We start from the raw sequence: 24,059 nt of genomic DNA on the forward strand, positions 1-24,059 counted from the left end.
TAAATTATACTGTTAGCATTAAAATTTTATGATATTTCGAGTTAAAGCCTTTAGGTTTTATGTTTTACATTTTAATTCTTTTCATTGTGACCATAAGTTTTATATATTTTGCAATTTAATTTTATAAGTTTAAATTCTTTTATTTTGATCATTACTTATTTGCAATTTTATTTTGTCTTTATTATTAATATTGATATGTTTAAATTAGTACTTTCATTATTATTTTATTATTATTTTTATCTTAGTCATATAAATATATATATATTGTTTAATAAATAAATATCTTACTTATAAAAACCATAAAATACATATTATTTTATTTAAATTATTTTCTTAGAAAAATAATCATATTTTAATATTTATATATATATATATATTTTAATATTAAGAAATTGGATGTCTTAAAGCACCTCGAAGTCCTTTTCTGATATTCTTAAAAAATAAAATATCCTACTTTTAAATTATATATTAATCTATTTTTTAATTATTTTTAGATAAATGTTTTAATATTTATTTATTTTTTAATATTAAGAAAAGAACTGTCTTAAAGCACCTAGAAGTCATTTTCTGATATTTCTAAATAAATAAATATCTTATATATATATATATATATATATATATATAAATTAATAGATTTTCTTAAAATTATAGTAATAGATTTGAAATAAACAGGAATATAAATTAAATATATATCTTCGAAATTTTAAATTTCTAATAATATAGACAATTTATAATTAATAATTATCAATTTTTGGGCGTTGTGGGGTGTTAATCCTTCCCCAAATATAATCGACCACGAATATATTTTTTATTAAAAATAACGAATTTTTGGTTAAAACACATACCAGTTTATCTTTTAACAGATGTTTTCTTAAAAACTCTTTTAAAAGATAATTTTTAGGCCTACCTGACCCAAAAGGCCGATGGCGACTCCCTAAACATTTTAAAAACCATTTATTCATATCACTTTTCCCGTCAAGTAATAAAATTTCGTAGCCGGGCAAAAACTGGTTACGACACTATGTATATATTTTTTTCTGTTCAATGCTTTTGTGAACATGATGTTAAGTAAATTTCTCAGACAAACTAATTGTATAGGACCCAAAGATTTCTTCCTTCAGTAAATCATTCCAGGTCTTCTTCTTTCTTTCATATCAATAATCCAATGACGATTTTTTTTTTGTGTAAAACAATTATTTTCTTTCCTCCAAAGTTTAGAAATTTGCCTGGTCTATGGCTTCAGATTCAAAGCTCGTTGGTACTGACCAATTGCAGCAATAGTGGGCCAATTACGACAATAATGGCGGTGAATCAGCTCCTTTTAGAAAAAATAAATCAAATCGTAAAAAACAATTCATGACGGCGGTACCTCTAAGAACTGCAACAACATTTGTTACGTCTCCAACCGCAATAATCGCAAGGTAATCGAAAACACAGCCGCAACCGCAATTTAAATCCTGCATAGGAGTGTTTCTCCAAACAGACTTGCAGGACATGACTTGTGTTCATTTGCATTCAATGTGGGATCAGTGATTCTACTTTATTTGTTGTTGTTGCATTCTCCGGTCGGATATTTTCAACAAAAATGTTTTATCTTTCTGTAAATGAGTTCAAACAATGGTATTGGTAATTACAGGTTTTTCCTTTATTACAGCAAAAATGCAGGGAATTTGATCATTATAACACTTCAATTGAATATTTACGAGTATTAATGGAAAGGAATTTTCAAATCCAGTAATAAAGAAAACCCAATAAAGAAACTTGGGAAATGTGATGAAGTATAGTTGTTAATATAAATGCCCACAAAAGCTTTTATGTCAATGAGACTTTGAGGAGCAAAATTTGCAGTCTGCAATGGGGTCGACATGCATTAACTTCTTTTATTTACACAGGAAAAAATGAGAAGACAAAAAAAAAAGAGAGAACAAAAAAAACAATTGCATTAAAGTAAAGACAGCCAGCCATAGCCAATGGTAGCTATAGAGGAATGTGAACTTCTTTATATCAGCAGTAAATGAGGACTGACTACTGTGGTTGAGGTGGTTGACCTGAGCTTTACTCACCCTCTTCAAACATAAATAAGCACCAGAATTCATATACATAAAAGCCGTTAATAAATCTCTCAACAATTCACAACTTCTCTTTATATTTTTCTTCTCTTCCTGGTTGTTTGTTGGTTGAATTATGAAAGTAAATGGCAATTCCTGAAATGGGGTTTTTCGAGTTCCTTAAACTGAGTTTCTTTGTTGCAGTAATGCTTGTTGGTGCACTAAACTTTACTGAGTCAGAAGTTTACATTCATTTCGATGAAACTCCCCCACCGCGGTCAAGGTTATCTACTGCTGTTTTTAGGTACTCATTTGAAAGGCCTAACAGTTCTAATGCTTGCAGGAACAGTAGCTGTTCTATTTACTGTGAGGTATTACTCCTGCTAATTCTTTGTCACTCTGTTTGATTTCAATCACTTAAAAAGGCCGAGTCCAAAATGTTAGGAATTCAAATCTCAATGTCTGAAATGATGACCGAAAGTATGCACATTGGTAATTTACTAAGATATTTAACTTTGTTCTTAATGAGCAGTTGGATGGGCAGATATTGAAACCTTGTCATGCTGATAACTTAGTTCTGAGAAACTTAACTGCAAATCATAAGCAGAACTTCCTTCTCAACGTCACAAACCGGAACGGAGAGAAAAACTGTTCATCTTATTCATGGTTTATTGGTAAGTATATCAGATTGAAGGCTCGGCATTTATGATTCTGATAGTGCAGTGATTTGCTTAAGGTTTAGACTCTTTTGTCAGATAAAATCCCACCAACAGCAATTATTTTAAGCAAACAGAATTACACGAATGCTGAAAAGATTACAATCGACATTACATTCAGTGAAGCTTGCATACGACATGGTGGCTTAGCGTGTTTGAACTCATCAAATTGTGATGTAAGTGGGGTGGTTTGCTCAAAGCTTGTTAATTTGTTGAATATGAGATGAGGTTTTTGAGGCCTTGCTGTGTGCAATAAACAACAGAAATTAAAACTTCAATTAGCTGTCTTCATGCTTTAAATTGAGAACAATTCATTTTTTAAGTCATCATTGAACCTAACATTAAATACAGCTTCCTACTGGTTCTATCCTTGAAAAGCATAAATGGCCGTGTTGTGGTAACAATGGCTGATGATATTTGTAAGGATAGGGCTGGAAATAATTTCACAAGAAGCAATTCTTCCACCTTAATCATTCACTTCGGTAAGAAACCGATCAACGACTTTGTGCATTGAGGTTATAGACTTTGTTACTTGTATTTGGGAGAATGTGACGTATATGGTTTTGTGTCTAACCCGATTGTGTCTAACCCGAGTGTGTTTAGATTTTTTTGCTCCAAGTTTTCCATATATTTGGAGGACCATACCCTACAATGTCCACATATGTACGAATATGAGTACTTCAAGGACACAGAAGAGTCTTGGTGACAGTTTACTGTACAAAATCTGATTTTGAACCTTTTGTTGTTCATATCTCCAAAACTTGTCTTAGACAGAAGGCCTGTGCTGGTTGATCTTTTGTCATCTGTTCCATCATACGAGTTGTCGATCAATGGGGTTCCTCGAACAGTTTTCGCAACTAACAGAACGGACAAGCTGAAGGTGTACTTGGATTTCAGCATTCCAGTCATAAATTCAACAGAGCAGATCCTAAATGCGTTAGATGTGAACTTTGGTAGTCTAATACCTGTTAACCAGAGAACTCATGGAAACAGCCGATTTGCATTTAGTGTAAGCAACCAAATTTACATTCTCATCAAAAAAATTTGAAATACCATCCCTTTGGATATAGATTTACATCCTAACTAAAAGTTCTTATAACTTTTGCAGCTCAAGAACATTGCACCAAAAACTCAAATAATCACAGTTAAACTACAAGTTGGTTTGCTGATTGGCAGAACGGGCACTCCTGTCTCAACTGTTAACTCGCTTACATTCCTCTATGGTATGCTTTTCAAATGTTAGTGGCACTTTCGAATGTTCCTAGCCCACGATGTAGCTTCTTTGAGAACTAATTGATGATTTTTTTCTCTAAGATTGCAAGAAGCCTGGGATCGGGTTAAGTACGAGTTCAGAAAATGTTACTAAGGAGTCCAATATCAATGTAGTAGTTGAGTTTACAAAGCTGATTTTCGGTTTCGAGGCCTCCATGATAGAAGTGAATGGAGGGAGACTCATAAGGCAGGTGCATATGAAAATTCTGAACATTCAATATCAGAAGCAAACATGTCATTCTAGTGTTGCATCTTTAGCATCATTTTTTTTCATATAGGTTTAAGGAACTTTCAAGAGCTCTTTACTCCTTGACTGTCATGGCAATAGCTAATAATATGGTGTCAGTTTCTATTCCCGAGGGGAAAGTGAATAATATTTCAGGAAATATGAACGTGGCTTCTAATAGATTGGAAATTATTCACTGTAAGTTTAACAAATTTCCCATTAATCTCTTCAACGATTAGAGTTCATCATAATCCAGGAATTACCCAGATTTGGTTTTCAGAATCGGCGAAACCGAAGGTTAATATACGAACATGTTCTTAAATTTAAACAGATTCAACACCTGCAATATCAACATCTCTACACTCATTTGTGACTGCTGGAGTCTTAGCAACAACTCTAGCTGCTGCAACTCTTTCACTTTCCTCCACAAATCTCGGAGCAATCGCGAGTAATACTTACATTGCTTCCGATGCATCAAAAAATCTACATGTAAGCAATTTCAATAGCTTGGTTGTGTCAACAAGCTAAAAAATTTTGTGCCATCATATTTTAAGCTCAGAGTAAAGACATGAGAAAATTTTCATCACAGGGAATGATAGGACTCCTGCAAGTTTTTGTCCTTTCAGACTGGCTATTAGCTGATCAAACCATTGAATATTCTGAGACAACAAAAGGTCTTAGGTGGCTCATACCTCGACAGAAACTTCCCTGGAAAAAGAATGGCTGTTCATTTTGGCCTCACAATGTTTATTTGGATCAAGGGAGGCTCCTAAAGAGATCCTTTAGAGCTTACCGTGACATTCAGTTCATTAACCCATCAAACATGCCACAAAAGTTACGATTTCCATCCGAAATTGACCCAAACTTCCATGGAAGGCACAACATAAGCAAAGAAAATACTCCTTTTGGACTACCTCTAACTTCAAATGAATACTTCACCTTTTTCTTGGTTGGTATTTCGGTTTGAAGTTGATATTATGCTTTTAAGTGAAAACGTCTATATCTCTATTCATTGGTTACGCAGAGAGGAGAACCATTATCTTCTGGTAATGTTGTCAAAAAAATGCAGAACTATAAAGGGTCAGATACAGAACTTTAACTTTCTAATTTTGTTTCGAAAGATGCGTAAATTTAGGATGCTGAAGTAGTTTATTTATCAGGTGGCAGGACATGGAGCTGAACTTGTTCTGGCTTAGCATAGGAGTTGGTAGTTTGCTAATGCTTCACTTCGCACTGTTAGTTTTCTTAAGATGGAGGATAGGTGCAGCAGCTCAATGGATGATTTCGGTTCCGAGATTTGAGCTCCTCCTTTTAATTCTCGCACTGCCTTGTATATCTCAGTCTGCTGCATTTGTAATAAGAGGTGAGAAATTATGCTTATATGGCATAGGGTTTTGAATATATTATTGATAGGTGGAATCTAAAGAGATATGTGATTCATAGGTCGTACAATTGAAGGGATCATCACTGGAGCTTTGTTTCTAGCTATCCCTGCGGCCTTCATTTTATCGGTATGCCTTTTCTTATAATCGTAGTCTTCACTGGCAGCCTTGCTCGGTACAAAGAGATCAGATATGTCACTGCAGAGGAGCAATGGTGTAAGAAATTGTGGTTCATTATTGTGGGAAGACCTGCTTATGGAAGATGGTTTTTTATGGATGGACTGCCTTCATCATTACTTTCTTGCTTTGGCATTCTATTTGAGGATCACAAGGGTCCTCCAATGTATATTTTTGTTGACCAGAATGACACAAACATTATGCATAGGTGGGTCGGGAGTGGTCAAAATGGGATCGGAAGAATGAGAGCAGTCAGCTCGGATGACAGACATGAAGAAACGAAAATTCCATTGCCGACGAGGGTCTTAGGCTGTGCTCGATCCTCCTATATCGTTATTGATCTTTTAAGAAGAGTCTGCTTGGGAGTGATTGCTGGATCCTACTCGACACACAGATCAAGCCAAAGCCTTTGTGCATTGATGGTCACTCTGGTGCAGTTCATATGTTTATTTACTCTCAAACCACACAAAATGAGGGGAGTTTACATTGTGGAAAGCATTTCGCTGTTGAGTGAGGCTGGCATGTTTGGTCTCTCCATCAGTATGAATAAATCGAATTTGATTAGGGAACAAACATTGGGATACCTATTGCTGGCTCTCCTTTTCCTTTCCTTTGTTTCTCAGCTTGTAAATGAATGGTATGCACTGATAAAGTGCCTTCTAAATCTGTCTAAGCCACAAAAAAGTTCTTTTAAACTCGGGTTGAAGTTTGCTGCCAAGGGTCTTCTGTTGCCTTTCCTCCCAAGGAAACCTTGGACAGGAGTCATACCAAGTTCTTCAAAAGAGAAACCCGTCTTAGTTCCGGGCCTTCCTCAAACCAGGGAAACCGAGTTAGCAAGGAGTGGTCGAAGGGAACTCCAGGTCGGGCAAGTAAGTTCCATGACTGCAACCATAGTCCCACTGCTCAGTCCAGGTTCAGGCTTACCAATTTTTCAAGCTACAGGCACAACTGCAGAGACAGCTCTCGTCGGACAAAAAATAGAGGAAAGTACAAAGAATGATATGAAGAAACTAAGGGAGATGGCAAAGGCAAGTTTCTCAGGGAAATCAAAGGATGAGGAGAAGCTTATTTTACAATCTCTCTTACGAAATTGTCTCAAATGTTCCTCAAACCTCAACTTCTAATGTTATCCCATATGATCCTCGATCCTCAACCCCTAATGTAATGAAATATGTTTAAATTTGTTGAAACATTTTGATATTTCGATATAACAAATTAAGTTAAATGGATTTTAAGATTTTCCAAATGATTTTCTAAGTATATTCGATATAACTATTCGAATATCAAAACATTACTCCAAATATTTCAAAAATCATTTTTAATCCTTACTTAAGTGTAAAATTAAGTTTTAATCATAAAACAATTTCAAAATAATTTTACAAAGTATTTCGAACCAATTCAAAGCCAAAAATTCCAGATTGCTCAGAGGGAACCGATTCCCCCCCATAGGAGGAACCGATTCCCCCCTGAATGGTTTGGCTCCGAGATTTCCAGAATGCTCGGAGGGAACCGATCCCCCCCAAGGGGGTACCGATTCCCCCCTTGTACAACGGTCGAAATATTTGAATTTTACACTTAGGAACCGATTCCCTTCAAGGGGGAACCGATTCCCCCCACACACCAAGTTGTTTTATTAAATGTTTTCACACTAAAACGGCTATAATATCTTCTCTAATCATCCCCAACGTTCAGAAGTGATCCAAGGTGTATTTAAGCAAGCTTAGAAGCCATTGATCAATAACAAGAAACATCAAGCAACTAGAATCAAGAGAGAATCAAAGAGAAAGCATCAAACCTCAAGTTTGAGCATTTCAAGCCTATTTTCATTCAATATTCATTTTGCTTTCAAGAACACTTTTTGTGCTCAATTGTATTCATCTTTGAGTGTTCTTTTCTTTATTCTAGAATTGTGCAAACATCTTACCTTGTGAGGTTTTCTTGTAAGTTTGCAAATTTGTAATCTTCTCTTTGAGAAAAGAGTGTTCTCAAGAGTTGGGGTATACTCCTGAGGGAATTGTAAGGTTATCTCTTTGGCCTCAAAAGAAAGAACAAATTAGTGAATTTGTTGGAAAATCCTTCGTGTGGATAGCTAAGGTAGTGGACGTAGACTTTGTTTGAGAAAGTCGAACCACTGTAAATCGATGTGCAATTACTTTCAATTTTCTGCAAAAGCTTCCACAAAATTTTTATTGCCAATTCACCCCCCCTCTTGGCCAATTTCGGCATTCGATTAACTCAACAATTGGTATCAGAGCCTAACTCATTTGAAGGTTTTATCGCCTCTTGAGTCGATTCGGGAAGAGTTATATCGATTATTAAAGTCATCAATGGCCTCCGCTTCAAACTTCGACTCCGGTCTCGATTCGATGCCCGTCAACAAGCCTCCTTTCTTCAATGGAGCTAACTACGCCTATTGGAAGAATAGAATGATGTACTTCATTCAAGCAAGTGACATGGGAGCATGGAATGCCGTAGAAGAAGGATACATTAAGCCTATCACTCATCCAAGGTTGTGGAGTAAGGAGATACAAAAATGTTCCAGCTAACTCCAAAGCCATCCATATTATCTTTTGTGCTCTTGGACCAGATGAATACGGAAGAGTTTCATCGTGTACAACCGCCAAAGAAATATGGGACAAGCTTCAAGTCACACATGAAGGTACCGATGAGGTAAAGAAATCAAAAATTAGTATTCTAACGCATAGCTATGAAAATTTCAGGATGAAACCAAATGAAGACATCAAAGCTATGACGGATAGATTTTCAACGATTGTCAATGGTCTCAAATCATATGGAGAGATCATCTCAAATGAAAAGCTTGTGAGGAAGTTAGTCTACTCCCTCCCAAAATCATGGCAATCAAAGAAGACGGCAATCATCGAGTCTAAGGACCTATCGTCCTTAACTCTTGAAGAACTTATCGGTTCACTCCTCACTCATGAGATGATGCTTGAAGATGAGGTGGACCTTGATAAAGTTGAAGAAACACCAAAGGAGAAGGAGAAGAAGAAAAACATTGGAGTTGCTCTCAAATCCACAAAAGATGAGAGTGATTCTAATGATGATGATGATGACGAGGAAATGGCATTGTTTGCCAAACGGTTCAGAAAAATGATGAGACCTTACCGAGCAAGAAAATTCAAAAGAAATGAAGGCCTCAAAATATGAACCAAAAGAGAAGGACCCGATCATTTGCTATGAATGCAAAAAGCCAGGGCATGTCAAATATGATTGCCCACACAATTGAAGAAGAAGGGTCAATCAAAGAATAAGCACAAGGCTCATGTGGCTACATGGAGCGATGAAGAAGGTTCCGATGAAGAAGAACAAGAAGTAGCAAACTTGTGCTTAATGGCATTTGGGGAAGATTCTAAGGTAACCTCTAACTCATCTGATTTTGATGATTTATCTTATGATGAGCTATTAGAGGAATATAATGGGTTAGCTTCGGATTATGAGAAATTATTTTTAAAATATAAAAATGATGTTTCAAAGTTGAAAAATGAAAATAAACTCATATCCAAAACCAACAATGATCTTGAAAGTAAAATCAAAGATTTGCAAATCAAACTAGAAGAGTTTGAAAAGAAAAATTTAGATTTGCAAAATTTACTTTCAAAGGTCAATGATGATCATCAAAAGAAAATTGATGATCTTAAAACTTCTTTTGATAAAGTTGGAACAAAACGTTTTGAAAAAGGAGAAAATTCAAAATCCAACTTTGTTAGAAAAGATTTTAGAAACTACAATCATAGATATCCTCAACGAACCTTAAATGGTAAAATCTTTAGAAGTATATGGGTTCCTAAAGGATCTCATTACTACTAAAGATAAAGATATCCTACACAAATGGATACCCAAGGGAACTAGGATTTTGGAAACTAATGAATATGGACCCAAAAGAATTTGGGTACCAAAAATCAAAAATTAATCTATGTTTGTAGGGAAAGGAGCATTGCTACAAGGCACGGGAAACAAATTCAAATTCATGGTACCTTGATAGTGGATGCTCAAGACACATGACCGGAGACAAAAGCCAGTTCATAGAGCTTAACGTCAAAAATGGAGGAGAAGTGACTTTTGGTGATAATTCAAAAGGTCACATTGAAAGTATTGGTACAATAGGTAATACCTCTTCCATACAAATTAAAAATGTTTTATATGTGAATGGATTAAAGCATAATCTATTGAGTATTAGTCAATTATGCGATAAGGGATTCAATGCCTTGTTTGAAATTAATGGTTGTAAAGTTATTGACATTGCATCTAATCGGATTATGCTTGTTGGTCATAGAATAGGAAACATTTACATGGTGCATTTAGATTCTATTGATATGACTAATTTGTGCCTAGTTGCTAAGGATGAACATGATAGTTGGTTATGGCATAGTTGACTAGGACATGCTAGTATGAGTGTTTTGCAACGGCTAATTCAAGGTGATTTAGTTCGAGGGTTGCCTAAGCTTAAATTTGATAATGATAAAATCTGTGATGCTTGTGCTAAAGGAAAACAAAAGCGCGTTTCCTTTAAATCCATTAATGATGTATCAACTAGTAGAGTATTACAATTGATCCATGTAGATCTTTTTGGGCCAACTAGGACTACTAGCTTGGATGGAAAACAATATGCATTTGTCTTGGTAGATGACTATTCTAGATATACTTGTGTTCTATTTTTAAGTACTAAAGATGAAGCATTAGAACAGTTCATCACATTTTCAAAAATAATCCAAAATGAAAAAGGTTACTCTATAACTAGTGTTAGGAGTGATCATGGCACTGAATTTGAAAATCTTGGATTTATTGATTTTTGTAATTCTAATGGTATTAGCCACAATTTTTCAGCACCTAGAACCCCTCAACAAAATGGAGTTGTTGAGAGGAAAAATCGAACTTTAGAAGAAATGGTTAGAACCATGCTTTGTGAAAATAATTTGCCAAAATATTTTTGGGCGGAAGCCACAAATACTGCTTGTTATGTTGTAAATCGAGTAATGATTAGGCCAATTTTAAAGAAAACTCCATATGAAATTCTCAAAAATAAAAAGCCTAACATTAGCTATTTTCATCCTTTTGGATGTAAATGTTTTGTTTTAAACAACGGTAAAGAAAACCTTGGCAAATTTGATGCTAAAAGTGATGAAGGAATTTTTCTGGGTTATTCCTTAAATTCTAAAGCTTATCAAGTATTTAATAAAAGAACTTTAGTTGTAGAAGAGTCTATACATGTTGTTTTCGATGATAATCCCCTTCCGAGGAAGGATTCTTGTGTGAATGATGATGTAGGTGTTATAAATTCAAATAACGCTAGACATGAAGTTGGAGAACCATCATCAAAGGAAGAAACGAAAAATGAGGAAACTCATGATCCTCTTGAGAATCCAACCATTGTAGAAAGGGAAATATCTTATCCAAGAGAGTACAACTATGTCAAGGGTGGTGAGATTATAGGTGATCCATCCAAAGGGGTAACAACTCGATCTTCTCTTAGAAATATTTGTGATTATGTTGCATTTATTTCATGCATAGAGCCTAAGAATATTAAAGAAGCATTAAATGATGAACATTGGATTATGGCTATGCAAGAAGAATTAAATCAATTTGAGAGAAGTAAAGTATGGACATTAGTTGAAAGGCCTTGTAATAAATCTACTGTAGGTACTAGATGGGTGTTTAGGAATAAGCTTGATGAAAGTGGTAATATAGTGAGAAACAAGGCTAGACTTGTTGCTCAAGGGTATACTCAAGAAGAAGGCATAGACTACGATGAAACATACGCTCCCGTAGCTAGGATGGAAGCAATTAGAATGTTATTAGCATTTGCATGTTTTCATGAATTTAAATTATATCAAATGGATGTTAAAAGTGCATTTTTAAATGGTTTTATAAAGGAAGAAATGTATGTGGAACAACCTCCAGGTTTTGAAGATTCAAAATTTCCGGATCATGTTCTTAAATTGACAAAAGCTCTTTATGGTTTAAAACAAGCTCCTAGAGCTTGGTATGAAAGATTGTCAAATTTTTTAATTGAAAAAGGTTTTTCAAAAGGGAAGGTTGACACTACATTGTTTTTAAAGCATAAAGGTAAAGATTTATTAGTAGTTCAAATTTATGTTGATGATATAATATTTGGTTCTACTAATGATATTCTTTGCCAAGAATTTTCTAAGCTAATGCAAAGTGAGTTTGAGATGAGCATGATGGGGGAGCTCTCATTTTTCTTGGGACTCCAAATCAAGCAAAGAAAAGATGGCATCTTCATTAATCAAGCTAAGTACGTCAAAGATATGCTCAAGAAGTTTGGACTGGAAAATGGGAAACCTCATGACACTCCAATGAGCTCTTCAACAAAGCTTGACTTAGATGAAGGAGGTAAATGTATAGATGTTAAATTATATAGGTCAATGATTGGCTCTTTGCTTTATCTAACTGCAAGTAGACCGGACATTATGTTTAGTGTTTGCTTATGTGCTAGATTTCAATCATGTCCTAAGGAATCACATTTACTAGCTGTTAAGAGAATCTTTATATACCTTAAGAACACTCCTAGTTTAGGACTTTGGTATCCTAGAGACTCTAGTTTTAGCTTGCATGCTTTTTCTGATGCGGATTATGGAGGATGCAAATTAGATAGGAAAAGCACCTCCGGTACTTTCCAATTCTTTGGAAATATGCTGATTTCTTGGTTTTCAAAGAAACAAAATTGTGTTGCATTATCTACCACTGAAGCCGAATACATTTTAGCTGGTAGTTGCTGTGCACAAGTTTTATGGATGAAACAACAACTTTTTGATTATGGAATTGAAGTAGGTACCATTCCTATCAAGTGTGACAATACTAGTGCTATTTGTCTCACTAAAAATCCCATCCAACACTCTAGAACTAAACACATTGAAATAAGACATCACTTCATTAGAGACCATGTCACTAAGGAAGATGTAGTTCTAGAATTTGTTGATACTTTGCACCAATTAGCAGATATCTTTACAAAACCCTTAGACAAGGAAAGATTTTGGACACTTAGGAGAGAATTAGGTTTGACCAACCTATCTTCACTTAGTGTTTAAAATAATTTTAGCACTTTTAATAAATACTGAAAAATGCTTACTATAATAATTTTTGATTGCATTCTTGCTATTAGTTAGGGGGAGTTTATGATTCTTGATGAAAAATTAATTTTACGTTCAAATATCAATTAAAGACAAATTTAATTATTTGAACATAATTAATTTTTGATATATGAGTTGCCAATACCATTAGAAAAGATTAATTTAGCATTTTGTGCTTAAAAAAATCGGATTTTAGCATTTTGGTGCAGAGGGAATCGATCCACCCTTGAGGGAACCGATTCCCCCTTTGAAGGGGAACCGATTCCCCCCACAGGGGAATCGATACTCCCCTGGGGTTCTGTTATAATCGGGCAGAACACCCCCAAAACCCCAAAACCCTCTTCTCTCCCTCTCTTCCACCGTTCTTCACCTCCTACACCCTCAAATCTCCATTTTTGTCTCAAATCGACGATATTAATCGGAATTTACTTCAAATATCATCTTCTAAACCTGTTGAAATCATTAAAGTCGTGCAAACAACATCTAAATCCCCTCAATCTTCATCTTTCAAGGTAATTTTTCTAAACTCTCTATTTCATTATTTTTGAACATAGGATTAGTTGTAATTAGTTCTAGGTTGAAATAGTGATCGGACATTGATTGTTTAGTGAATAGAAACTAGATGTTACAACTAATTTCATCAAAAACACAAGAATTTTCAAAAACTTTTAAATTTTCGAAATTAATAAAATAAAATATGTTCTTCAAATTATTGTGTTTTGATTAAATTATGTTGTTATGAAAACTATACATATATTGTTTCTCAAAACCATATTTTTCAAAAGTTTCTCAAAAACTTTGCCCATTAGGATTGATTTAGAGAACCTTGAAATATTGAGGACTCAATTGAGTTTTGGGATTAATTGAATTGCATACATTTGTTTTAAAATTGCAGGTTATTCTATCTATTCCGATTTCCTTCACCATGTCAAATCCTAAACGTCCTAGGTCTTCATCTAGTCGTTCTAGTCGTCAACCAAATCCTCCTCCTATTCCTCAAAATCCTATTCCAAATCTTGATCCTAACTTGACTATCCAAAATTCTTGTTTCAATCAACCGGGTCCTAAAGATTATCGTTATTGGTTTTACCAATATTTTGACTCGTATAAGATTAGGGAAGAACGTATCCCATCTCTTCAAACTATGGTTGATATTAACTTTAAATATCTCCCTATCTTGCACGAATGGAAATTTGATAAACTTTTCGAACTTGAACCCATTGTCTATCATCAACTTGTTCGTATCTTCTACTGTAATGCCGTTTGTATCAAAAATCGTGACAAAACCAAAACCATAGGAGTGCGTTCCTACCTCCTAGGTCAATATTTCCATCTTGATCCGGATTACATAGCCAATGCCTTAGGCTTGGACAATGAAGGTTTATCAAACGAAAAACAAGTTTTAGGCTCACGATATAAACGGAATGATAGTGCAAGTGTTTTAGATCTCCATGAGCGTTTTCTTCATCTTATGATCACTTGGTGGTTTCGACCATCCGGGGGTCGTTATTCTACTCTTAGAGCTTTAGACCTTTGGTGGTTGCATTGTTTTGAAAACAATATAAAAATAAACCTTTCCGAGATTATCTTTGCTGAAATCGTTGAAACCGTTAACTTAGTACCAAATAAGAAACTATGTTCTTCACTAGTTTACGGTTGTATCCTTAGTAATCTCTTTTCTAAAGCCGAACTCCGAGTTGGTCTAGATGCCGTTTTTCCTCTTAAGAAACAAATCAATCTTCTTTCCTTAACGAGAGCGGGATGGGTAAAGAACAAAGAAACCGGTGAATGGGTTCGATCTTCTACACTTACTCCGGGAGCTAGTTCTTCACAAGCTCCACCCGAAGCTGACGAAGATCCCGAGTTTGAACAATTAATGAGGGATATCGATGAAGCTGAAGATGAGCCTGAACAACCCGAGGAGCACGCACAACAGTCGACTCAAATGCCTCCATATTTTCAATCCTTTATGGAGACATTTGATTTTCGATATGCGACCATGGACTCGCGTTTTACCTCTATAGAGTCTCATTTATCCACAATGGGAGCTCAACAATTAGATATTCTTCGGGAGATGCGTGCAAACAATGAATCAACCAACGCTCGTATCAATGAACTCACACACGAGATGGCCGCTATGCGAGCCCGTTTTCCTCCTACCGATCCGGATGTTTGATTATGTGTTTAGTTTTAAAACTTTGAACAAAAAGAATATTGTTTCAACATTTTGGATTGTTTGATTTTGTGGATTGTTGGATTTTGGATTTATGAATGGTGTGAACTTATATGTTTGGTGTTTTATTCATTTTTGCATCATTTACATCATCATTAGCAATATGACCAATTTTGCCATATCACATTATTTATGAATATTGATTTATGAAACTAATGGCTAACCTCTCTTTTGATTGTGATCTTAGCAGCTTAAGCTTATAATTAATAAATCAATTGGCTAAATGATTTCAAAACCTTGTTTTACAATGTCTTTTTGATTTAACAAAAAGGGGGAGAAGAATAAGTGTTAAATGTTTTACTTGATAAATTGAAGAAGTGTTAAAGTAAGGGGGATTAATTTCAAAACTTGATTTCAAAAATCTTAAAATTACTAAAATGTTTGTTATATCAAAAAGGGGGAGATTGTTGAAACATTTTGATATTTCGATAAACAAATTAAGTTAAATGGATTTTAAGATTTTCCAAATGATTTTCTAAGTATATTCGATATAACTATTCGAATATCAAAACATTACTCCAAATATTTCAAAAATCATTTTAATCCTTACTTAAGTGTAAAATTAAGTTTTAATCATAAAACAATTTCAAAATAATTTTACAAAGTATTTCGAACCAATTCAAAGCCAAAAATTCCAGATTGCTCAGAGGGAACCGATTCCCCCCATAGGAGGAACCGATTCCCCCCTGAATGGTTTGGCTCCGAGATTTCCAGAATGCTCGGAGGGAACCGATCCCCCCCAAGGGGTACCGATTCCCCCCTTGTACAACGGTCGAAATATTTGAATTTTACACTTAGGAACCGATTCCCTTCAAGGGGGAACCGATTCCCCCACACACCAAGCTGTTTTATTAAATGTTTTCACACTAAAACGGCTATAATATCTTCTCTAATCATCCCCAACGTTCAGAAGTGATCCAAGGTGTATTTAAGCAAGCTTAGAAGCCATTGATCAATAACAAGAAACATCAAGCAACTAGAATCAAGAGAGAATCAAAGAGAAAGCATCAAACCTCAAGTTTGAGCATTTCAAGCCTATTTTCATTCAATATTCATTTTGCTTTCAAGAACACTTTTTGTGCTCAATTGTATTCATCTTTGAGTGTTCTTTTCTTTATTCTAGAATTGTGCAAACATCTTACCTTGTGAGGTTTTCTTGTAAGTTTGCAAATTTGTAATCTTCTCTTTGAGAAAAGAGTGTTCTCAAGAGTTGGGGTATACTCTTGAGGGAATTGTAAGGTTATCTCTTTGGCCTCAAAAGAAAGAACAAATTAGTGAATTTGTTGGAAAATCCTTAGTGTGGATAGCTAAGGTAGTGGACGTAGACTTTGTTTGAGAAAGTCGAACCACTGTAAATCGCTATGCAATTACTTTCAATTTTCTGCAAAAGCTTCCACAAAATTTTTATTGCCAATTCACCCCCTCTTGGCCAATTTCGGCATTCGATTAACTCAACAAAATTGTTGAATACTGACTCATGGCAAAGGTCTTTTTGTTCTTTAGAATTGTACGCGGCTACCGATACACTTAATATATAATCTAGTAATCCTTTATTTAGTCATATCAGCTAGCATAGGCCCTTCTTTTGGCAGAGTTTAATATGAATCTACGTTGCTCCTACCTAAGTGTAATTCTTGGACATGTATGTTGAATATTATTAGAGATTTGCATACATTGAGTCTTTAGAAGACCATTTCCGAATTCTACATCTACGTATGTGGTCAATGCCATTTGATATCAAGAAAAATATCCCGAAAATAAAAACTGATTTAGAGTTAACCGGGGATTCGTACAATCTTGGGATCAGATGTGCACAGAGACATCGGTTAACAGCGAATTAAATTACATTCAGTTTTGTGATATCTTATTGGATTATAATCAGGCAAAGTGCTAGCATGAAACATAAAAATTCATTTGGAACAAAACTCAAAGATTGTACTTTATTCAACAAGATTCTCTTACAACAAAACCGGGACAGTACATGTCTCGGATTAACATCAGTTCACAAACTCACATGACGTAGCTCTAAATCTATGACATACAATTCTTTCTTCTATCTCATTGCTCAAAGTCTCTACCAGTTCCCATCCTTCCAGTAAATCAGCGTCATGAAGCACACCTAGAATTTGAACAAAAGGTTCGGCATAAGCATTCGAAGCATGGCGAATATATATCAAACTAAAACACAGATGAAACACGGCAAATGCAAATATCAGTTTACAATGATGTTATGCTACGACGTTTGTTATGTGTATTGTCAGATGGTTTTACTAAAAGGTAGAGAAATGTAGCAGTTTGTTAAGCTGCCATATTTGGTTTATCTTTCTATGGCAGCCAACAAGCCATACGATTTGAAATAGACTTCGTCTGGTGCACTCAAAACCTAACCACACATGTAATATTATTAATCCTTTGTCTAGGACCCTGAACAGCATAAGCAAATATGAACTAAGATACCGCTCATCCCTATGCTTCGTCCCCTCTTTTCTTTCTTTTTAACTAAAATCGTGAGCTTCAACCATTTTAATGTTCATTGATAATAGCAAATTACAGCTTAATCACAAGAAGTGAAAATTTTGGATGCAATAATGAAACATGACAAGAACAGAAATAAATACAAAAACAATGTAATAAACATGAGAAAAAATCCTTAATACACATAATACTCATGATTAGGATTCTAAAACATGTTTAAACATATCATGCATACACGGAATATCAGGTCTGCTAACAACTGTTTATGCTCAATACTAGTCTTGCAAGGTTTGTAACATAATATCATTATACAAGGAAAACATTTCCCTCAACCCCAATCCTTTTACTATTAACCAACTGTCTCAATTTAACCTCGGTACAATAACGACCTCTGGTATGCAAAGCAAGGATTCATCAAGAAGATAATAACTACGACTAATCAAACAAATTCAAGTTCATGGCTTTCCCCAATACCCTGCAATTAAATTACAGACAAATTTCATTTTCCAAGAGCATTCAACGATCGGGTTTTCAAAAAGATTAGAGCTTTGGGTTTTCGGCGGTTTGATTTTAAAATAATTAGAATAAAATCAGATCAACATCACTTGGGTAAGAAATCCTTAATAATCAATTCAGTAAACCACGAAAGCAACTAGAAATTTTTAAAACTGAAGCGTGCCTAACTAGATCCAACAATAATGTTGTTATTAGGGATGAAAATGAGCTTGACGAAAAACCCCAACGAATCCCATAACCACGAATCCGATCGCTATACGGAAAGCCACCTTGGTAAATTCTGAAATAAGAAAGAAGAATGGAAGTTTCAATCAGATTTCTGATGGATCAGCAAAATTCTAATACCAAAAAGGAGGGGGGGGGGGAAAGAAAAACAGGAGAAAAGAGTAACCTTTACGATCGGGTTTGAGGCATCTCTTGACGAGACGAACACTGTCCTTAGCGAACTCTCTTAGCGGCCGAGTCAATTGCGTCTATTTTTTTCAAGGTCAAGTTCGTTTTCCTTCTTTCTTTTAAGATTATATGAACCTCTCTTTGATAGAATTCAACTACTTATTTTGGACTGAAATGCCCTACAGGTTCGTAGCAATGGACAAATTTGCCCTCGCTTACATACTGCCGAGCCCGACTAATATCACCTTCTTCTGCCTTATTTCCTTGGTTACAATTTTGACCAATACCAAATCTAAGATTCAATACCCATTTTATATCATGCCTAAACTCTAAAATTAGAAATATCCCTTTAATTTTTTTTTAAATTTTATTGAATAATTTGACTATTAAAAATTATATAATAATCTTTGATTATAGATTATTGTTTTATTGGTCAAAATATAGTTTAAGCATTTGCGGAAAGACTCCAGTTGATTCATTCGGTGTTATTTGGTATAGTGAATTTTTGATACAAGCAACGTGTGCTTCCTACGGGCATGGTAAGAAGGATCGACCCACTATATTCTCGTTTTTTCTGGAAAGGACATGATACCTCAACTTCAAGTGCAAAAGTGAGTTAGAATTGAGTTTGTTTGTCAAAGTTTGAAGGAGGATTAGGCATTAAGGATCTCTTGTTGTAATTAGGTGTGTTTGTTCTAGTTGAAGAAAGTATTTTAGCCAATAAGGGTGTAGAAGCTCATTTTGTCCGGAATTTCATTCGAGCCCATTACACCCTTCAGCCGATTTACAATCCCCACGACCAGTCACATGCTGATGATGTTTCCATATATCGATCGATGAGCTTTATTTCAATAGAATATGAGCTTTATGGCAAGAATAATAATCTTTTGAAAAAAATTATTATAATTATTTCCTAAAGTACATTAGATCCAAATCAATCTAATAAGGAAAATAATATCTTTTTTATGAGATATTTTCAAATCTCTTAATAAGGAAAAGAGCAGATAATTAAGGAAAAACAATTAAGGAAATGACAAAAAGGCAAAAGAAAAAACCCTAGAGTCATATAAAACAGAGAGAAATATTTGTTTGGGAGGGGAGGATCAAAAAAGAAAAAAAATGCTACCTCAGCAGCAGCTCTCTCTCCACATCTTGGCTTTCGCTTTACATCAAGTTTTAGGGTTTTTCCCTTCGATCTCCCTTTGTTCGATTCTGCATTTAGTCTCCCGACTTCGACGGATTAAGACTCTCCGCTTCGTTCTTGGATCAAATAATCAAAGCCTGAGCGAAAACTTGAAGGTTAGTTGGTGAAACAGCTGTCTACGTGTGATATTTGTTAGTTTTGAGTTGATTAATACTTGACTCACGTGGATCTGTTGAACCAGCAAGAAGATAAGTGCTATTGATTATGCTGCTTATTCATCTTCTTAGGTGGTTAATCTTCGTGTCACCCATATACTTTGCAATGATATAAATTGGTTTTAAATATCTATTTCGTTATTAGATTGTTAAAGGTGTAATTGAATTTTTTTATTCTTTAATAATTACTCGATTTCTCATATAGCTTAATTTGTAATTATTAAACGTAGACGTTTTATTTTTTTATTTATTTAGATTTTAGTTTGTTTGATGATTTCATAAGATGAAACTCTAATACCAAATAAATCTTATACATTTTTATGTATTCTTGTTCCGGATAATATTGATGCAAGTATAAATCGACATAAGGCGATATTGCAAATAGGTAGAAGTATGGTGTCTTTAATTAGTGGTACATATGTGCTTTAAATGTTGATATGTTTACTATGTATGAGCATGCAAATAATTAATTTAAGAATCACATGAATTCATTCATGCATCAATTTTGTACAATTTATATGATATCCTTACGTGTATGTCTTGACCTAATTACATAATTTGATTAATAGTAATACCCGTTTAATTTAAAATTGTTTGAATGGCTTGTCTTAACTCACTAGAGATGTTGTTTTCGATGATTTTAAATTAAAAGTGTATCCGATTATTGACACTTAAAAAAATGGTTCGCACATTAAAATTTGGGAGTGAAAGAAAAAAATATTCATTTATCTAAATTTTTCGAGAAAAAGATTGTTAGAACTTATCTAAAATCTGGTCTCGATATTTTTAAATAATTGAATATTTTTTTATCTTTCTAATAAGACTTGGTAATTTTAATTTAATCTATATTGGGTGCTTTTGAATATTATCTTAAAATTCACATTTTTGTTATTTTACGGGATCAAAAATCAAATTAAATTTCAAATTTGTAAATTTCATTGCAAATACATTAATTAATCGATTAGGTATTGATTTAGGACGTTGTGGGGTGCTAATCATTCCCCACGCGTAACCGACTCCCAAACTCAATTTTTGGTAATGCAGACCTCAACTTTTCGTTTTAATTAAAATTTATTTAAAATGACAAAACATTTTTTGGTGCCCAATCACACCCTAATCAAAAATTGGTAGTGACTCCTCGAACCATACGTTTTTAAAAGGAATCCCAAATTTTTTCGAAACGAGAGGTTTTTTTAAATCACATTACTTTTAGTTACATAAAGAAATAAAATAAAAATATGTGGGTTTTAAAGTCTCACTTTTTAAGGAAAAAAATCATTTCGACAGCTTGGTGACTCTGTTGGGGAGTTTTTTAGAGAGTCAGGCCGATAGTCGATTAATTAATTGTCTTTGCAAATGAAAGTTATAAGTTTGTTCTAATTTGGTTTTTGATCCCTTGTGTGTTTTAAATTGTGTTTGTATTTTAATTTGTAATTTGATTAATTAAGAAATAATTGTACTAATGTGTGATTTACATGTTTCAGCCTTCTGACCTTTACTTTAGTCTGTTGTTTTTTGGATCGAGGCAAAGGATTACGAGTTTCCCATGCTATCGCTATAACCTTTCTATATTTAGAGCCTTCTAATTGTGCTCTATCCTGTTAGGTAGAGGTGAACGCTACGCTTACGTGAGCAAAATTATTTTTCTCCAAATGGGCTTTTGCAAGTAACCTCTGGGGTACATATGCCTCATGTTTACTAGTGAAACATTGAGTTTCCTCGCATGAACATGGGGAAATGTATCCTCTCGAATTGAACTCAATTCTTTTTAAGCCTATAATGGGCGAGGATCGAGGGTCTGACAAGCCCAAGGGGCACTAACAAATGACAATTTGAGGACCCTGTTAGTGATACCAAAACTTTGCCATCTTATACTGAATCTTTGTCCGCGGTTACAAAGGGGAAATGCATTCTAACCTTTTCATCGAATTTATTTATTTATTTTTGCAAGAAGTATGAGAACTAGAATAGTATGCGGTTAAGTTTTATATTTCTGTGAACTAGAAAAATTGTGGTTAGGATTTAGTTGCCCAACAAAGGCATGAGGGTAAAATGTTGGGTAGATTACATTTGGGTAAGGTTTATGATATACTTTTTTTATTATTTTATTTTATTAGATTATTCATTGTATATACCAACGTAATTTTATTTTTGTTCTTGTTTATGTTTATTATTGTTGCATTACATGATCATTTATAAAGAAAAACGTTGGTTCACGAAGTGGTCATCAAAGTAGAAGGCGATCATAAAATGGACAAGAGTTTTCATAACAATAAAATAAAGAATGCAAAAGTGAGGTCACGGTCTGAAGAAACTCAGAGAAAGAAGGGTGATAGTATGATTGAATACTATATATCAGCACTACCAGAGGTCACTCCAGTCAGTCTGAAGCAAAATGATCTGCAAGAGCTACGTGAAATCTGGGAGAGTTAGAAATCTGATCCGAAGTATGCTTTCTGGAAAAAGTATGGTGACATAGCCCTTTTGTTGTATGTGAAAGTAAATAAACCCTTGATCAAAGCTCTGATCCAGTTTTGGAATCCAACGTATAGTTGTTTCACTTTCAACAAGGAGGACATGACTCCCATGTTGGAAGAGTGCACCTCCATGTTTCTTTTCGAAATGATAAACTTAGATAGAATATACTCAAAATAGTACAACTCTTCAGAAGTAAGCTTGCGAAGATTACCGGAATGGGTGAGAAATGGGCAGCTGACAGAATCCAAAAGAAAGGAGAGTCTGATTGTTTCCTTTGGTCGTGTCTTAAAGAACTTATTGTCAAACATAGTGATATTGAGAAGAGTATGGAAATGTTCGCTTTAGGAATTTATGGCTTAGTAATTTTCCTAAAAGTTATTTGTCATGTAGAATCCGTTGTAGTTGATTTATTTGAGCGTTTGGAAAGGAAAGTGAATCATGTTCCTGAAATCTTGGCAAAAACATTTAGGTCACTTAAAACTTGCAAAAGACCAGAGAGTAGCCGCTTCGCTGGGTGTGTCCAGTTGCTTACTGTATGGATGCGTAGCCACTTCTGGAAGATTGATCGAGAATACAATCGTCGATTATCAACTACCTATTCACCCTTAGAATATTTCATCACCAAAGAATGGCATGAGCATTTAACAAGAAAATATTGGGTTTCACTTTTGAGGAATTTACAAGATCATGATATAGTGTGGCAAATCCCCTGGTTAGCTTTTGTCAAAATATTGTACAAATGTGGGGAGTCCAATTGGGTAAATCTGTTAGGATTATGGGGCGGAGTATGTTATGCTCCACTAATGGTGTTAAGGCAATTTGGGGCGCGCCAATTTGTCCCAGCCACCTCAGGTCTGAGTAAATCCGAATTTGTGTACCACATAGATCACTACAAGAAAATCACTCGTTTAATGTTAGATGCATGGAAGTCAACCTTTCGAGCTGATGTGGTAGCAGCTAAGGTCATGTTAACACCAGATTATGTGGTATGGAGAGCTGTAAGGAAAAATGATGTCATTCCCTTAGCGGATCATGATCAAGTTATTCCTGTAGAAGCGCAGTTCAGATACGTTCCATTTGAGTTTGAAATACTGAAGAGTGAGTACGAAACCGAAAATGCCAGAAAGGAGGCAGAGTGTGAAGCTCTTTGGAAAGAGAATTTCATGTTAGACCTCGATAGTGGATTCTATAGGAAACAATTTGAGCTCATGCGAAAGAGAAAAGATAATGTTGAGGTCGATTTCACGGACTTCCAGAAAGATTGCCGGAAAATGAATCGGGCCTGAGAAATTGTTGGACTAGGAAAAACTCCAGAGCAGAGGAAGTTGGAGCTCAAGGATAAAATGATCGTCGAGTTAAGGACGTCAGAGCTGAAAGAGAACGCCAAGTTAGAGAAGTAGAGGCAGAGAAGAAGAAAAAAGATCAAGAACTCGAGATAGAGAAAAAGCCCTGGGCTAGTGCACTGAGTAGTGAAAGAAAAGAAACTAAAGAATTAAGACAGAGGTACACCTTGAGCAAGAAGTGAGAAGAGGAGCTCACTTTTGAAATCAAGGGTTGCAAGCTAATATTGAGGAGCTTAAAGTTGAAAATCAAAGTAGATTAAACAAGATCAATCAGGGAAAATGAAGAATAGAAAAATTAGAAATTAAGAAATGTAATATGTTTAAAGGGTTCA

At 34.7% G+C, this 24,059-nt stretch overlaps 3 protein-coding genes and 1 pseudogene across 3 annotated transcripts; 3 read left to right on the plus strand and 1 right to left on the minus strand.

The window, feature by feature from the left end:
* The first annotated feature begins 3,100 nt into the window (after window positions 1–3,100).
* Window positions 3,101–4,389, plus strand: LOC120187442. Its single transcript, XM_039191152.1, has 5 exons — window positions 3,101–3,246; window positions 3,535–3,773; window positions 3,873–3,987; window positions 4,079–4,227; window positions 4,315–4,389. Exons 1-5 carry the CDS (start codon window positions 3,168–3,170, stop codon window positions 4,318–4,320), a joined length of 588 nt encoding a protein of 195 aa, XP_039047083.1. The 5' UTR covers window positions 3,101–3,167; the 3' UTR covers window positions 4,321–4,389.
* LOC120187714 lies at window positions 4,355–6,945 on the plus strand. The gene is made up of 7 exons (XM_039191366.1): window positions 4,355–4,460; window positions 4,594–4,751; window positions 4,852–5,211; window positions 5,287–5,342; window positions 5,423–5,625; window positions 5,706–5,773; window positions 5,830–6,945. The coding sequence occupies exons 1-7, from the start codon at window positions 4,355–4,357 to the stop codon at window positions 6,943–6,945; spliced, it is 2,067 nt and encodes a 688-aa protein (XP_039047297.1).
* Window positions 6,946–17,076: 10,131 nt separating this feature from the next.
* LOC120187715 lies at window positions 17,077–18,857 on the minus strand (annotated as a pseudogene).
* A 3,742-nt stretch (window positions 18,858–22,599) lies between these two features.
* LOC120187716 lies at window positions 22,600–23,670 on the plus strand. The gene has a single exon (XM_039191367.1). The coding sequence runs from the start codon at window positions 22,600–22,602 to the stop codon at window positions 23,668–23,670; it is 1,071 nt and encodes a 356-aa protein (XP_039047298.1).
* Window positions 23,671–24,059: the final 389 nt, after the last annotated feature.

This window comes from Hibiscus syriacus, unplaced genomic scaffold (genome assembly GCF_006381635.1).
Source record: "Hibiscus syriacus cultivar Baekdansim isolate YM2019G1 unplaced genomic scaffold, ASM638163v2 tig00113725_pilon, whole genome shotgun sequence".
Classification (NCBI taxonomy): domain Eukaryota; kingdom Viridiplantae; phylum Streptophyta; class Magnoliopsida; order Malvales; family Malvaceae; genus Hibiscus; species Hibiscus syriacus.

Bases quoted from the DNA above. Each gene is read 5' to 3' on its own strand.
- LOC120187716 (XM_039191367.1), top strand. From the start codon at position 22,600: ATGGGTGAGAAATGGGCAGCTGACAGAATCCAAAAGAAAGGAGAGTCT.
- LOC120187442 (XM_039191152.1), top strand. From the start codon at position 3,168: ATGGCTGATGATATTTGTAAGGATAGGGCTGGAAATAATTTCACAAGA. The intron at 3,774-3,872 runs GTAAGCAACCAA...TAACTTTTGCAG, and splicing joins ACAGCCGATTTGCATTTAGT to CTCAAGAACATTGCACCAAA. The intron at 3,988-4,078 runs GTATGCTTTTCA...TTTTTCTCTAAG, and splicing joins CTCGCTTACATTCCTCTATG to ATTGCAAGAAGCCTGGGATC.
- LOC120187714 (XM_039191366.1), top strand. From the start codon at position 4,355: ATGGCAATAGCTAATAATATGGTGTCAGTTTCTATTCCCGAGGGGAAA. The intron at 4,461-4,593 runs GTAAGTTTAACA...AAATTTAAACAG, and splicing joins TAGATTGGAAATTATTCACT to ATTCAACACCTGCAATATCA. The intron at 4,752-4,851 runs GTAAGCAATTTC...TTTTCATCACAG, and splicing joins ATGCATCAAAAAATCTACAT to GGAATGATAGGACTCCTGCA.